The following is an 18,840-nucleotide window of genomic DNA, read 5'->3' on the forward strand; positions in this document are numbered from 1 at the left end:
TAGCTGGTTTATGAGCTTTTAGCACAAAAATGAGTTGAGATTTTTCATTTTTAGTAAGAGAAGACAATATTATTACAGGTAATTCAGATTCACCATGTAAATAAGCGTATTCCAAATGGTTTGGAAGTGGCTTTAACTCTAATGTCGGTGGTTCTTCTATCGATGATTTATATCGATATCTGTCTTCTTCTTTTAGCATTTGAATTTTTTCTGTTGTCAGTTCATATCCATTAGCCATAAGTGCGGCTAACATTTCAACTTCATCAATTGGTTCAGTTCCTTCTCCTAAAGAACATTCTCATGTTCCTTGTAATTCTGGAAATTCTTCTAACAATTCTGCATGTGAATCTATAGTTTGAATATAATAACATGTATCATCTGCAGATTGCGGTTGTTGCATGGCTCTATCAACAGAAAAGGTAACACTCTCGTCCTCTATACTTAGGGTCAGTTTCTTACTGAACACGTCTATTATTGCTTTAGCTGTGTTTAAGAATGGTCTTCCTAGGTAGACTTCCCGGTTTTCTTTCACCTATTAACCTTGCTAGGTTACTTACTTCTTGTTCCAAATTTTGAATAGAAGCTTGTTGATTTCTAAATGCTTGAGCATTTTATTCATTGGTTTGTTTCTGAGATGTGAAAAATTGAGTTTGAGATTCAACTAGCTTCTTGGCTTTTTATCATCGGTTTTTATTGGATACTTGTTGATTGCTAGGACCTTGTTGGTTGTTGTATGGAACATTTCGGTTATAATTCTAGTTTTGATTGTAGATTGGTCTTGGCGGTTGATAATTATTCTGATAATTATTTCCAGGCCTTTGGTTTATGTATGAAACATTCTCTCTTTGTTCCATTGTTAGTTTAATACTGAGACAATCTTTTGTCAAATGTGGTCCTCCACACTGCTCACAACTAATTCGTATTGAGTGAATATCTTTAGTCATCTTTTCCATTCGTCTCTCGGCAGCATCTATCTTTGCAGAAATGGAATCAAAGTCATGGCTAGAATCGGCTATAGCCGCTTTAGATGATCTAACGATATCTTTTTCTTGGTGCCACTCATGTGAGTGGGAAGCAGTGTTATCAATAATTTTGTAAGCGTCAGTTGCGGTTTTCTTCATAATGGAACCACCAGCTGCTATATCGATGTCTTTTCTTGTAGTGATGTCGCATCCTTGGTAGAATATTTGTACTATTTGACAAGTGTCTAAACCATGTTGCGGACATCCTCTTAATAACTTTCCAAATCCTGTCCATGCTTCATATAGAGTTTCATTTGGCTTTTGTGTGAACGTAACAATTTCTCCTTGAAGTCTCACGGCTTTAGATGCCGGAAAGAATTGTTTAAGGAATTTTTCAACTAAAACATCCCATGTATCAATCGACCCTTCAGGTAACAATTCTAACCAATCTTTGGCTTCTCCCTTTAAAGTCCAGGGAAATAACATGAGATATATCTGTTCATCCTCCACTTCTCTTATTTTAAATAGAGTACAGATCATATTAAATATACGAAGATGTTCATTTGGATCTTCCTTCGGTGCACCACTAAATTAGCATTGATTAGTTACCATGTGTAGGATTTGTCCTTTGGTTTCATAATCTAGCGCATTAATGTCAGGTTGAGTAATTGCGTGACATTGGCCAGTGCGTTTAGCTCGCATTCGGTCTTCCATACTTAGAGGTTCCAGATTCTCCATGATTGAATTTGTTGAATCTGAATCACTAGAGGATTCTGATTTAATGGGTTGTTCTTCGACAATCTCCGTTTGAATGATTGGTGGTTCCGGAGGAAAGATTAGTGGTTCAGGATCTCTGAATTGTCCCTGAATATCCTCCGGATTCTCAATTGTGAGGTCGGGTTAAAAAAAATAGATTATCGGAAATTTGAATTGGAGTACTTGGTCGACTTGATGACGATTCTAAAGAAAAATCAACGGCGACAATATTGGCTAGATGTCTTGATCTGGTTACAGGTGGTGAACGTACAAAAGGCGGTAAACGTTTTGCTCGGTGCATTCACTGAATATCCTATTAGTTATAAAAGATAAAAATTATATAAGTTATCAAATTAATAGACTTTTCTGATTTTGCCCACGTTTCGAATAGCCAATAGATGCAGCAGGGAGCCAGAACCCTTTAAATCGGAAGCTCACAACTCAGCCACTAACATTAATAATCTTGTAATAAAAATAATTTCGATAATGATACTAATACTAATCCTAAATGATAATAATAATACTTATAATAATATTAGTAGTAAAAATAATAGTAATCTTAATGTTAATACTAATGATTTTAATAATAATTATAGTTATGATAATAATAATAATAACAACAATTATGCTACTTATAATAATAATTATAATACTAATAACAATAATAATCATAATAATAACAATAATAATAATAATAATTAGTAATAATAATAATAATAATAATAATAATAATAATAATAATAATAATAATAAAGATAATAATAATAATAATAATAATAATAATAATAATAATAATAATAAAAATAATAATAATAATAATAATAATAATAATAATAATAATAATAATAATAATAATAATAATAATAATAATAATAATAATAATAATAATAATAATGGTTACTACCTTAAAGGCTCAAAAAGATAACAAATTGCCCAAGCCAGGACTCGAACCCGAAACCTCTAGTCCAGCCCATAACACTCTTAACCATCCAACTGCTCGTTCATTTTCTGTTTTATATCTGCCATTTATTTCTATATAACATTTTTTCTGTTTCCTATTTCATCTTCAAACACCAAATGACCAAAGCCAAAACCTCACAATCATGTTTTAATTATTTGATTTAAAACTGGTAATTTAAATTGAACAATTCGGTGTGTGGGGATTTGAATTATTCAACGAAGAAAAAAACAATTAAAAGAACTGCATCAGCAGCTGGTAACACGACGAGGAAAAAAAATAAACTCAAATCCTAATTTTGAAATCCATACACTTTTAGGCCATGATCAATTCTTGAGATATGTCATAAATCACTCATAGAACCTTTTTGACTCGTCAATTGATCCCTAAACATCAAAACAAATTCAAATTTCTCAATTATCAAAACTGTTGACTTTTTAATGTTTAACTTTGACTCCAAAATTAGAAGTTAATTGAAAGAATTGAGGGTTGAAAACTTACAGATAGTTCAAATGGATGATTCCTATCACTTCTACATTTAAGGATTTTGAGATTCAATTCGTTTTCAATTTTTTTAAAATTTAACTCAAGAACAGAGAATACCTCGTTTCTTTTAATATTTTTCTGTTAAAATTCCTCAAATAATGGCAACTGTAATTATTGACTGATAATAATCAGAAAATAATCGAATGAATTTATGTCCAATAACAGGGATTAACCAGCTTGATTTATAGAATTTAAAGGCCGACCTTAATCAGATAGAAAACAAAATTCTGAAAAAGATAAAAGTAAAAGAAGAATATGATGTTTAACATAATCGTACTAGTTTGGTATCAATTTTCAACAATTTTTAGATCACAACAAAAATCACAACAGTTGAAAGTGATCTAAAATCAATTCAGAATCTGTTTTGTACGTTTTTTTTATATTATATATATTAATAATTAGTAAATATAAATGTATAAATAATAATACTTTTATTAATAATACAAAAAATAATAATAAAAATGTACTATCAAATATAATGATAATTATTAATAATAATGTTAATAATGATATCAATAATAATAATATTAATAGTTATAATAATAATAATTATAAAGATGATAATAATATTATTAATTATGTTAATAAAAATAATAATTATTAAGGATAAAGGTAATAATAATATCTAATGATATTACAAGTAACAATTAATATATAACGAGTTACATGTGTCAAATTTCATATCTATGTCTTTTATATAATATTACTAATACAGATATTAATATTAATATTAATATTAATATTGATAATAATAATGAAAATATTACTATAACAATTATATTTAAACTTGTAATTACATTTAATATATTAACCTTACATTTTGTTAAATATGTAATACTTATTTTATACAATAACATATTTGAATAATTAACATTTATATATATTCTATATATATTACATTATAATAATTATTAATGACAATTATATATATGTACATATATGAATTCATTTGAAATTACACTTAATTATTTTATATTTTATTTTACATATTTAATTCTAATGTTTAAATTATATTTTATAATTTTAATTTATTATATATATTTATATATATATATATATATATATATATATATATATATATATATATATATATATATATATATATATATATATATATATATATATACATGTTTATTAAAAACAATTGTTCGTGAATCATTGGGCATAGTCAAAGGTTAACTGAATCCATGTAAACAGTTCAAAAATTTCGAGACTCAACATTATAGACTTTGCTTATCGTGTCGAAACCATATAAAGATTAATTTTAAATTTGGTCGAAAATTTCTGGGTCGTCACAATAAACTAGCTCAGTACGCACATATACGCCGATTCTTGAAAGTATAGAGCACAAAAATATAAGTCAAAAAAGTCAGGTCGTTACACCCAACACCGTAAATACAACTTTTTCGGAAGTTAACTTTTAATCCGGAAGCATACTCGAAACATTTAAGAAGATTTCTAAGATTAAGAGTGTTCGACCAACCCCACTCCCCGAAAAAAATTGTTTCGTCAGCGTATTGAAGGTGCGAGACTAACACCTTATCGACCCCGACTTCTTCAATTAAAGTTGGTTCTTAGTTCATAATGTGAATGAACATCTATTTCTGAAATATTGTTTGTATACCGTTTATTAGTATCCATATGTTACTGAATAATTTGTATCTTGGAGATTGATTTCTAGAATAAATAAGTTTGTTTGTTGGTTGTTTAAAACATTCTCGTGATCTGATTCATTAGTTTCATTTTTATTCAGTTTTCATGACAAAAAATGTGAATTATTTTATTTGTTGAATTTGGAAACTAACCATGAGTGAGACAAAATTGGATTGTGTGAACTATATTCGAGTTTAAACCAATATGCACATTATCATAATATGATAAACAACAAATGTGAGTTGAAGTTTTTGAAATTGCAGTTCAGAAGTTGGAGTTGAAGAAGACAAGAGAAAGAAATAATTTTCTATAGGAAATGTTGTTTAGTATTGATAATGTTGATGCATCTTGTATGGTTAATGATGTATAAGTATTTGTGAGAATTGGGTTATTTTGATGTAGTTGTAATGTGAATTTGTTATGAATGAATGAAAAGTACATATTTTCAAAAAAAAGTAAACGAGTTGTGTTGTCCAATTTTCATACATGTTAATTTGTTATGAATGTTCATTTTGCATCCATGACAACCTATAAGGGCAATCCTAAATTGGATTTGACCTGTATTTGTACTTTTTATCTAGTGACTTTTTCACATTACTTTCTTAACTTCTGTTTGCTTACTAAATTTTCTAATATCCTTAATTTTTTTCTCCTTTTTTCATTCCTTTTATATTATAACTAGCACATAAATCTTTAATAACATCCTTCCCACTCCTAATCAAAAGATATCTCCAGTCATTTCTCTTGTACCAAAGTTGGTAAAAATTTGCTACACCATAATTAATCATACTATGTTTCAGTTGTTTAGGACTAACAAACCTCATCCCTAAGATAGGCTTTATTTTACTCCTCGGGGTATCTAGTTTATATATTAGATATATTACACCAACATTGACTTTGTACTTATCATCAATGACAACCTCCTCAAGTTCATTCTCTTTTAATGTGTGATCTACACCACGGTGTTCATATGGCATTTCTTAATTTTCATCAAAAAAACAAATAAAATCACATATACACAACTTTGCTAACTAGATGGCAATTCTTCCTCATTTGATTCATAGACTTTCTTCTTACCTTTAACATTTTTTTTTTCTTTATCGCACATGTGCATCATCTCAAGTACATCATAACTTTGATGTTAAACACATAAGTTTGTTGTACCATGTTCATGACCTAATTTAACAAACTCATGTAAATGTCCATTATGTTTAAGGCCTCTCAGACCCTTGTCTAAATCCATTCCTGAAATACAATAATAAAGGTGTGAAGGTGGGCAACTCACACGGTCTTTATCTAAGGTAAAAACTTGATCAAACTTCGTATTTAAAAAATGACCCATTTCTTCCATGGTATCTACATCGCCATCAATATAATTGAAATGAGCTGTTTCAAATATGCCTTTTTGGTGAAAGTTTATACTGAATAAAGGCATTCCGAAAAATGAAAGTACGAAATAAGGTAAGAAATTATGATTTAAACAACATCTTAGTGAATTAAATTTATAGCCTAATAATTTGCATACCTTTGTTTATGATTTAGCAATCAGTCACACTTGGGGTTTCTATCATGTAACTAATATTCATCCATGTCCATATCATTTTTAAAAGAATAAGAAAAAATGCCAAATAATTATTTTAACTGGTCCAGCTAGTAATCGGTAACATTTTGTTTACTTCGATACACAATTTAAAATTTATGACCTACAATAGTAAAATCTATGGTATATAGCCTACATTAGAATAAAAGTAAAACTATATGATATATTTAAAGTTTTAACCCCTAAAAAATATTATAATAATAATAATAATAATAATAATAATAATAATAATAATAATAATAATAATAATAATAATAATAATAATAATAATAATAATAATAATAATAATAATAATAATAATAATAAAGTGAAAAAGAGAAGCATCCTACGACCACTTGTTTAAAAAGAGCATAAAAGCAAATGACAGCGTATTATGTGAAACGATAACTTCTAACTTAACGTATTAAATGACACTAAACGATAATTTATTGTTTGTTCGTGATCTATTTGTTGGTTTTGGTTATTTTAGCATTTTCTAGCTTGATTGTTGTGATTTGGTTTTATTAATTCGAGACTCGGTTATAGATAGTTTGTAGATTGATTGTTATTTTCTAGATACGAGCCTCTTTGATTACCTTTTGTATCTCTCAGTTGTTGACATTTTCAATCGAAAACATCTAGGTTTTTATATGAAATTTCGTTATTTTGGGAAATAAAATAATCTATGAAAATCACGATCCAACTTCGTAAATATGTAGTAAAATGTTTATGTCACGCACTACACATTTAGACAAAGGTTGTAAAAAAAATGTTGTTATTATAAAAATGACAAAATTGCTGAAATCATTCATGTATTTAATCATTTTATCCCTTTTCATCCCTCTCAATTAAAAACTGCAAAACAATCCTTAAAGTGTAATTTTAGCCCCAAAATCATCCATGTCATTAATGCTTGTTAAATATAGCCGTTAATTTTAGTGACATGCTAAACATGTAAGGGTTATTTTGTCGTTTACATATTTTATTCTATCTGTCTTCTTCTCTTCCATATCCAATCATGTTTCAATAAGAAATCTTTAGCTAAAACCTAAAATCAAAGATCCTTCATGTAAGTATGAGACTTGCTCATGAGAATGTGAAAGATATAATCGCTTGTGCGTTTGACATTTGAAGAACCTTCATATTTTCCAACTTTAATTATGTCGATATGTAAGTAGATGTTATTGCTTTATAATAAATATTTATGTATGATATATTTTGTCACTGTGTAAAAAGAGTTTGTGTCAATATATAACGGTAGTTAGTATATTGAGAATGACACCAATCTTTAATTTTCACTTACACAACTGAAGCTGATCTTGATTAATGATATTACAGATAAATTTTAGCCTTTCGATCAATTATTGGACTACTTATAGGAACTGTATTTGAAAAATACAATGTGATATGATTTATATATCTCATATCACATAGTTAAATAAAATGAGTGAATAACATAGAAAATTATAACTGGTATTCATCATGCATCCATCTTCTCTTCCATATCCTCCATCATTAAATAAAAAAATCTTTAACTAAAATTTAAAATCAAAACATCAGACACATTAATTAGTAATATCACTGAACACATCTAATAAGTAATTTTATTTATTTTTATGTTAAACACCTTTGTAAATGCAAAACATCAGACGTAAATTAAATAGTGGGCTTTAGTGGGTACAAAACAACAATGAATCATATTTGAATTGGTGGTTTTGAATGTTCGATTATGGGTCTGAATTTCGGTTGTATAAGATAGGTTATTTACTGGATTTTGATTATAGATTTTAGTTAAAGATGGATGGATATGGAAGAGAAGAAGAAAGATAAGATGAAGATAGCGTAAGGTAAAGAATAAGATACGTACAAAGATGAAATTACTCTTAAATGTTTAGCATACGACTAAAGTTAATGGACATATTTAATGAGCGTTAGTGACCGACTTACAGGGATGACTTTGAGATTAAAAAAACACTTTAAGGATTATTTTTACAATTTTTATTTGAGAGGGATGAAAAAAAGATAAAAAGACTTAACACAGAGATGATTTCAGCAATTTTATCTTAGAAAAATGCTTAAAATAAGTGGAGTTTAGAGACCAATAATTTAATATTATTTTAAATTTACAGTTTCATGATTTGGCTTCTGACAAATAATAATAATAATAATAATAATAATAATAATAATAATAATAATAATAATAATAATAATAATAATAATAATAATAATAATAATAATAATAAGGAATTTTATGATAACAACACTAAGTGTGGTCATTAAAAATGTTTTTGTACATAAATAATGGTACGCTTAAGAGTAGTTATTTTCATGTGCTAGTGGGTTTTAAAATGTACAAATAAAAGTTGCATGTAATAATTCTTTAATAACAATATTTAGAGTTGTCCTTACAAGATTCTTTTATTTTTGAAAAGTCAAGCCCCTCAAAATGTAGCAAGTGAGGATTGAACCTGAGTCCATTTGGAATTTTTCAAGCATTTTACTTCCAAATCACTCCTTGTGGTTATCCATAAATTTTTTTAATAACAATAATAATAATAATAATAATAATAATAATAATAATAATAATAATAATAATAATAATAATCCATCTATCTATAGTTTCTATCAAAATCCTAAAATGATGATGTCATAAATATGCATTTTTCCTTCATAAAAACAAAACTAAAAAGAAAAAAAATTTGAGATGGGGTTAGTAATGTCATTAAAAAAATTAATATATTTATAATAATTATAATAATTATAATTAGTCTTTAAAATTTGAAATTAATCTCAAATATTACACTCTCTTAAATTCCTCCAATTTGAAAAATCATGCATTGGTACGTATATTTGGTAAAAAATTGTATCCTATAAAAAAGGGATTTAATATACAGCAACAAGATTTAAAAGTTTATGCTATGAATATGGGATTTAATATATCACATTTTGTAAACTAAATTATTATTTTAAATAAAAGATTTTGTTACGTATATCACTTTAACTAAATTACTATTACTATTGTAAGCTAAATTCATATACTTAATTAGAATATATATATATATATATATATATATATATATATATTCTTAGTTTCTTCTGTTATTATTTTTTATAGTTTCTTAGTTTCGCAATTACTCAATTGATATATAATCTTAGTTTCTTCTATTAATATCAATTAATATTTTTTTTTATAGTTTCTTCCATTTTAATATATATTCTTAGTTTATCCTTTTTTTAACACTTGCATATACATTCATATGCTCGTTCTATTTGTTTATCTAATTGTAAATGTAATTAAGTAAATGATTTCGGCATTTATATTCGTTTAATAACTACAATCTATCTATACATTCATATAAACCTCTAAAATGATGATGTCATAATTTCACTAATCATCCTTTAAATGTTGCTTAATAATGATGTCATTATTACTTAATTAACTAATTCTAATTAAAAATACAAAATATAAATAAAAGAAACTATTTATAGATAAAATATGTATACGATGAGTAACATCTATCTATCTATGTATATTGCTTAATCATGATGTCATTATTAATTAATTAAAAACAATTAATTATTTAATTCTAATTAAAAAACCCAAAATAAAAATAAAAAAAGTTACCATATGTATAATATTTGAAGCATTATGTACAACCTTATGGTAAAATATCTCAAGACCATATGTACAATATTTAAAACATCATGTACAATCTTGTGATAAAATATCTAATGACCATATATGTATAAATTTTAAAATAAATTGGTCAATCTTTTATAAAATATCCCATGAACACGTGTACGAACTTTGAAGAATATTGTACAACACTCATAAAATAACAATTGTATTTTAAATTTTAAAAAAATTTCAAGATGTATTTGTTATTACTAATAATTATTATTAAAGTTAAAATTATAAATACTTAATTTTGAAACAAACTTTATTATTATCATTTATTATTATAATTATTATAATAATAATAATAAATAATAATTATATTATTGTTATTCAAATATGGGTTCTCTTTACGGGATTGTTTACGTTACATATGTATACGAAATATATGTCTCAATAAAGGTTGTAATCTAGACTTTTATGACAAGAAAAATAATAACTGTGATAAAAATTAGAAGAGAGTGATGGGAGAATAAATGTAGTTCATTTATTTGAACCAAGTTAAGTAGTTAAATATGTTTTTAAAAACAACAACAAATTTCTTAGTCAGAATTCGTGGTTCCACGAGTCATTAAACTAAATGACTTTTACATTTACATTCACATAATACCTAAATATGTCATTAAACTGTTTCGTTTAAATAAACCTGTGATTTCACTGGTCATTTCACTAATAATAATAATAATAAAATACCATTTATTACACTCAAAATTTTCATTTATAATTATAATCAAATATAATTTTTTATACTCATTCATTTTCATTTATACATTAATTTCCATTTGTACATGAATATTAATTACAATTCATGTTAATTTTAAACAATTAAATAATTATTAATTATTTTAAATAATTACATTCATGATGTTTGATAATTAAATCATTAATTATTATAATGATTTAAGTACTTATTAGTTTTTCCCTATAATATAATATGATAATAGTAGTAGTAGTAGTAATAATAATAATAATAATAATAATAATAATAATAATAATAATAATAATAATAATAATAATAATAATAATAATATAATAATAATAATAATAATAATAATAATAATATTATTATTATTATTATTAATAATTACTAATGTTAATAATAATAATAATAATAATAATAATAATAATAGTAATAATAATTAATGATGATAATAATAATAATAATAATAATAATAATAATAATAATAATAATAATAATAATAATAATAATAATCTATATAATCATATAAAGCTCTAAAATGATGATGTAATCTTTAAACTAATTACCCTTTAATTTTTATAATGATGATGTCATAATTATATATTAATTTAATTATAAAAATAATACAAAATATTTTATAAAAAGAAATACTATTCTCTCCTAAATTGTAATTTTAATTTTCTAAAAAATTTTAAAGGCATTTATTATTACTATTAATAATAATAATAATTATTATTATTATTTTTGAACGGCAAGCTTGCGTTAGTGTATCATTTATTTCAACGACACTCATCATTTGCACACACACACACACACGCGTTCGGGAGAAAACCCGAATCGCATTACAGGAACCCGATCCTTTAACCATCTCGAGGGGCAGGCGGACCGGGTTTGAATCCTGAATGGATCCGGGAGAAAACCCCCCGAGGTCAATCTGAATATCCATATTTCAGGCAGATTAATTAATAGGATGGACAGAGCGAGGCTCGAACCCATGACCTAACCCTCAGCTACAGTTATTATTAAAAATATAAATATTTAACTTTGAGCGAACTTTATTATTATTATTTACTTTTAATATAATAAATATAATTATAATTATTATATTATTAATATTCAAATATGGATTCTTTTTACGAAATTAATTACGTTACATACGTATGCGAAAATACACGTCTCTATATATTTGTAAAAACAACGACAAGTTTCTTAGTCAAACTGGTCATTAAAATAAATGACTTTAGCATTTACATTCACTTAATACCTAAAACATGTCATTAAATTGTTTCGATTAAACAAATCCGTGATTTCACAGGTCATTTTACTAGTAATAATAACAAAACTTATAAAATAATCAGATTGACTCCCGTATGTATATCCATGTACAACTACTCATTGTTGTTCTCATTAAAATAAGGACACTACTCTACCACCCGCATGATCGGATTATATCACGTTAACTGTCACCACATCTATTTTATTAATAATTTTTTTTTCAAAAAGCAATCATCTATTAAAACACGAGAAGGCCAGAAAGGGGGCCCAACCCAATACACGAAATAGACCAATAAGGAGGCCTAACCCGACTCGGACTAAAATAAAAACCTAACATGAGCTGCAGCAGAAGACTAAAAAATACGAGGCATACAGTAATTACAAACCGACCCAAAACAGTAATTACAAACCGAACAAGCAGATACAGAAGCTGGCAAATGCAATTAGAAACAGAAGCTTGCAAGCAGTGAAGAGGCAGCAGGAAAAAACAGGCAACAGTTGCTGAGAATGCAACTAGCACTTGCTGAAAACGCACCTAAACAATACAAGCCCACGGATCCGATAACCATTTAAGCCACTCCAATATTCTGTTTTTGATGCGATTTGAGATCCACTCAAACGATTTAAGTTGAATTTCCATAAATGCCACCGGAATGCTCCAACTCAACTTCGAAAAAATCTTTTGGTTTCGAAATCTCCATATAAAATACGCACACGACCATTCTAACGCTTGCCAAACCATTGAGCCTAGAGTTGATGTTGCTCGGTTACAATTGCCCCGAAAGGCTTCATTTAAACTTAGATTTGAGACCGGACCCAATCCCCACCAATTATAAACTCTTTCCCAAATAGCCATCAAATGACAACAAAAAACATTAAGTGATCGATAGTTTCTATGTCGTCATCACATAGAGGGCATCTAACGGAATCAATGTCAATACCTCTTTTGTCAAGTTCGGTACGAACCGGGATCCTACGCTTTAATACCCTCCATATGAAGACTTCAACTTTCTTTGGAACTAGATTGTTTTTAAGAGTCTCGTTTTGATGAGCGGTGTTGTTTCCAATCGTGATGTCATCTATGTAACCCGACATTTTCTTAATAGTATAAATACCGTTCGCAGCCATATTCCACGACCAAGAATCCGTAGGCTTATCTTGTTTAACATACGAGTTCAGCAAGATAATTAGTGCATTTAGGTCATCTTGAGCTAACCCATTTAAGTCACGATTCCAGCCCCACGTCATTGTAATCGAGCCATCAAGCCACTGAATCCTATCCCGAACAAGAACAGCACGGTCTACTTCAAAGTAAGACAATCTTCTAAACTTATCTTTTAGCGAAAGCTCACAAAGCCAAGGGTCTTCCCAAAAACGCGTACTTGCACCATCACCAATGACTTTCAAAAAGGAGTTTGCAAAGTGTAACCCCAACGTCTCGATAGAGTAACCTGCACGTAAAATGTTCAACCAAATGCTACCCTTACCTTTCGGGCCACTAGGACCCGAAGGCGGGAGTAGCCCGTTAGTGCCATGGATGCTTTTAATTACTTTTACCCAAAGAGAATTATTTTTAGTTTTGGCCCTCCAAAACCATTTCCCCAATAAAGAGAGATTTTTCCCCCGAAGCGAACCAATGTTAAGACCTCCCTCACCAAATGGTAGGAGAGAATCTTTCCATTTGACCCAAACCAATTTTGATTTATCACCAGACCCGCCCAAAAAAAATCCATCTAATACTCTCAAGTTTTTTAATAACACTCAACGGGGTACGAAAGAGCGAAAAATAATATAGTGGTAAACTACTAAGGACCGATTTGACAAGCGTAAGCCTTCCACCATAAGAAACCGATCTAGCTTTCCAATCCGCAAGTTTTAAATTGAATTTCTCAACCACCGGGTTCCAATTCTCAACTTTATTCATATTCTTCCCAATAGGAATTCCCAAATACGTAAAATGAAATTCCCCGACTTTACATCCCACACGATGAGCCATATTATCAACTTCATCATTTATTACTCCTAACCCGAAAATGAGACTTTTATGAAGGTTGACCTTAAGACCCGCCACATTTTCAAAACACTTAAGGATTTTCATTAAGTTGCAAAAGTTTTGTCTATTCCAATCCCCGAGAAAAATGGTATCGTCCGCATATTGGAGATGTGAGATAGAAACCTTGTCCGACCCCGACCCGATCTCAACTCCTTTGTAAACACCATTTCGACATGCCTTTTTCACAAGATAATTTAACCCCTCCGCGGCTATTATGAAGAGGTAGGGGGATAAGGGATCACCCTGCCTAACTCCCCTTTCAATGGAGAATTCATTAGTGGGCGAACCGTTCACAAGAATTGAAATTGTAGCCGATTAAAGACAAGCCAAGATCCATTTTCTCCACCTATATCCGAACCCCATTCTCTTCATCTTTTCTAAGAGAAAATCCCAACTTAAGCTATCAAACGCTTTCTCGGAGTCGACTTTAAAAATAAGGCTTTTCTTTTTGAATTTTTTGAGATATTCAATCGACTCGTTTGCAATAAGGGCTCAGTCAAGAATGAATCTACCCTTCAGAAAAGCACTTTGCTCATAACCAATAAGACCCAGAATCACTTTCCGTAATTGTATAGATAACACCTTAGTAAAAATTTTATAATAGCACCCGATTAGGCTTATCGGGCGATAATCATTTAACCCAATGGGATCCGACTTTTTTGAAACAAGAGTCACAAAGGAGGCATTGCAACCTTTCGAAATGAAACAATTTTCCCAGAAGCGATTGAGAGCGTTCATTAGATCTTCTTTTACCACATCCCAATATAACTTAAAGAACTTAAACTTGAACCCGTCCTGTCCGGGAGCCTTCGACACATTACATTCATTGATCGTGTCAAGAACCTCCTTTTTAGAAAATCTCTCCTCAAGTAAGGTGGCCTGTGAAGCTGTCAACTTGTGGGATAGGTACTCGGTATCATCAGTAGGCTGCGCTAACAGTTTCATCTTGTTATGGTTTACTTTCTTAAATTGTTTCATAAAATGATTGAAAGCTTCGTTCTTTATTTTTGTCGGATCTTCACACCAAGTACCGCTTATATTAAGACCCCTAATGTTGCGTTTAGACTGCCTTCTTCGTATATAAGAGTGGAAGAATTTAGTGTTCTCTTCGCCTTCGACAACCCACCTGATTCGAGACTTTTGCTTAGCCATATTCGACTTAACCTTATCTTTCTCGATCCATCTTTTTCTAACATCTAACCAAGAGTTCCTTTATGCATCAGTTAAGACCCAATTTTCAGCAACACTTTCCCATTTGGAGGCAGCTTTTTGCAATTCATCAATCTCGGCTTCAAGATTTCCATAGATATTTTGGTTAAATTCTTTTAACGCGAGTTTCACATTTTTTTAGTTTTTTACAAAAGACACAGTCAAGACGATTACCATCTACATTAACCTTCCACGCATCTTTAACAATGTTAACCGCACCTTCTTCCTCAAGCCATTCGTCAAAAACTTTAATTGGTTTGGGGCCAAAATCTATTTATTTATCTCTTAGAAAGATGGGACAATGATCAGACATCTTTCTTTCTAATGCAAGAATGGATACATCCCCCCACATATGATTGAACTTTTCGGAGATAAAGAATCTATCGAGCTTACTAAATTTGATTCCATTATCACAAATTCTCGTAAATCTCTTACCACATAGAGGAACCTCAATTAGTTGTGTCTTGTTTATAAAGTCATTAAACCATACACAACTTTGTCTTTCGGCTTGATCTCTTACTTCATTAAAGTCTCCACATAGGACCCAAGCAACATCATATTTACCTACAAAATTCACGAGACTCGCCCACATTTTAAGCTTGTTAGCATTGTCATGAGGACCGTAAATATTAACAATAATAACAGGTTCATCTTTACCCCTCCATTTCCCTTTAATGGCAATAAAGAAGTCATCCTTAAAGGTTTGATCAACCACAAATTCAGCGTTGTCCCAAATTAGCAAAAGGCCACCCGAATTCCCAACCTTTTCCTTTTGAAAATACCCGAAGTCATTAGATCCCCAAATCATACCCACCCAACGGTCATTCACAGTGTTGCATTTGGTTTCTTGTAAGGCAATAATTGACGGGAGTTCCGAAATATTAATTTTCTAAAGTCACCGACTTTACTATTTTTTCCCAACCTAAACCCACGGATATTAAAGGACATAATTTTCATGATAAAAGATAAGCGAACGAGATAAGAGTAGGAAATTTTAGACCTGATTTGGCCCAAGATCCCACTTGTGACACCGCTAATTTTTTTTATTTTTTTTATAAATACGTGGCGGAAGCATAATATTAATTAAATACGATATTGACATTTGTACAAACCGATGTCACGTGTCATTAAAACAATTTACATATTAACAGGAAGAGACGTAAATACATTCTATTTTCAAAAGTACACGGTTCATATTCTAAAAGACCACATCAGAGTTAATCATGTCAAACATAACATCATCATGCCCGTCTTCTCCCAAAAGCACTATCTACAAAAGCTAACAACCTGTAGGGAGGAGATGGAGGGGAATTAGCACGAAGCTAAGTGAGTACGACTAACTACAGGCCATAGCATACATAAGTGTTATACGAATCATGTCACAATAGTCTAACACACAAACATCACCCAAGTGCCGTCTACAGAGACTCTGGCGACTCGACCAAACCATTAACCACCAGCTGATCGGACTGGCGCTTACCAGAAGTTCCTCCACCACCGTATGTATATACATAATCCACACATGACGGACGCGTCATTCACATATATATACACCACGGCTGTCTAGGCCACCACATGAGGAACCCAATCCGCAGGTTGATCTCTCCTACCGAGGCCACCACACAATAGGGACGCACTGGGCTCCAGCAGACAAGCATCAACTAACATGCAGTCATCACAACAACTAACTAACCACGACAATAAGTATATCTAACAAGCATGGAAATCATAATATAACATGCTTCTATATACTATATTCTCCAGTTAGTCCCACTCACCAATTACCAGCAACCAGCTCAGATAATCTACTACTAAGCGGCTTCCTTATCTTTTTCACCTGAACATCAGGCAAACCAAGTTAGTTATTGTCCATTAACACCAAATAACACAATATATAAATTTTTGTCAGAAAAAGTATCCGCTAAAAATTTTCTGTCGATTGTCAAAAGTACATCCGCTGGTCAGAAGTCATGCACCATCGGTCGATAGTCTTGTCCACCGGTCGATCGTCCCTCAACATCGGTCGATGGTCAACGACCATCGGCCGAAGGTAGTTCATCAGCTGCAACAGCAACAAAGTGACGGGTTTCACCCAAAATCGACCAATTCTTGCTCTAAAGCTCGATTATGACCTCAAAACTGACCAAATCAAAGACACTATACATTAAGAAACATCAACCCACAAGATTTGGACTCAAACAACATCAAATCTAACCACTTTGACCCAAAATACACACTTTATAAAAACTAACACAAAAACCCCATTTTCTTGAAGATTAAATCATGAAAACTTGTGATTATTACCTTGAAAGAATCAGTGAATCACAAGGAAGACAAAGATGTAAATGATTCGAGCTCTAAAACAAGGATTAGAAATTAGGGTTTGATGTAGGTGAGAAGATGAAGAACGGGTTGTTTTTGGGAAAAGTCTAGAAAATGCAAGAAGGGGATAGACATCAGTCTATTATTTGGGATTAAATCCCATACTGTGTAATTCACGGGTATTTATCAGTTATCTGATATCTTTCGTACATCATTTGGCAACCCAAACGAAGTCCAAATTAAATAAACAAACCTGTTCTGTGACCCTTGTCACAAACTGGTCCTAACCACATCATTAATTAATCATAAACATTAAATAAAAATAAAAGATATAATAACACAATACTAACTTAAGGGCACTATAATAATCTTACATCTAGGCCCGATTGAGGATGTTACACCACTCGACTCCAATCTGCCTTGCAAAGTTGCCCAATTCAACAGTGTCTTCCGAACTTTTATCTTTGCTCACATCACACCCTGTCAATTTCTTTGAACCCCTGTGTTTTGAGCGACTAGAGCGACTGTTATTTTCTTTGCGATTGTTGGGACGATCCATCTTTGAGGTTGACTGATTATCTTTGGATTTCTTCTTCTTTTTTTCTTTATGCTGAGATCTAGCAAGACATTTGGCCCTCATAATCATTGACGAGGCCCTCCAACTCCCTATTATTGAACCCTTTTTATTCTGAGCCCTCTTTCTCTTCGAATTTACTTCGATATTTATACCATCATCACATAATCCAGCATTGATATCACCATCATCACTGATATCATCGTCAAATTGGGCATCATTTTTATTTTGTGGAGAATATTCAGCTTTGTTTGGTCTGCTAGGATTGCCTTTACTCCAATTCACTCGATTGTTACCTTTACCTTTTTGAAACGAATCAGGAACAAACACGTCAAAATCTTCTTGGTTATCGTTCAAGGGGGAATTGGACTTCTCATGGACTGATTCCACGCAACCTTTTCCACATTCATCATCTAAAGCTTTGCTTTTAAATTCATTTTCCTGGATCACAGGCCCGTCTTCTACATTTTCATTATTAGGCAACTGTATTGGCCCATCACATGCTTTAATTGGCAGTCCATCGTCAGTTTTGGGCTCAACCTCCATAACGTCAATATTGGGCTTGGAAATAGCCTCG

The 18,840-nt window shown here is 30.3% G+C and overlaps 1 protein-coding gene and 1 non-coding gene across 2 annotated transcripts; one reads left to right on the top strand and one right to left on the bottom strand.

Moving 5' to 3' along the window:
* Positions 1 to 1,209: 1,209 nt before the first annotated feature.
* Positions 1,210 to 1,316, top strand: LOC139865186 (small nucleolar RNA R71). The gene has a single exon (XR_011764706.1). It is a non-coding gene; the product is annotated as a small nucleolar RNA R71 (small nucleolar RNA).
* Positions 1,317 to 12,960: 11,644 nt separating this feature from the next.
* LOC139864378 (uncharacterized) lies at positions 12,961 to 14,203 on the bottom strand. The gene is made up of 2 exons (XM_071852956.1): positions 13,912 to 14,203; positions 12,961 to 13,556 (listed from the first exon to the last, which is right to left on the bottom strand). The coding sequence occupies exons 1-2, from the start codon at positions 14,201 to 14,203 to the stop codon at positions 12,961 to 12,963; spliced, it is 888 nt and encodes a 295-aa protein (XP_071709057.1).
* Between the last annotated feature and the right edge of the window lie 4,637 nt (positions 14,204 to 18,840).

The sequence above is a fragment of the Rutidosis leptorrhynchoides genome, chromosome 8, assembly GCF_046630445.1.
Source record: "Rutidosis leptorrhynchoides isolate AG116_Rl617_1_P2 chromosome 8, CSIRO_AGI_Rlap_v1, whole genome shotgun sequence".
Lineage (NCBI taxonomy): Eukaryota > Viridiplantae > Streptophyta > Magnoliopsida > Asterales > Asteraceae > Rutidosis > Rutidosis leptorrhynchoides.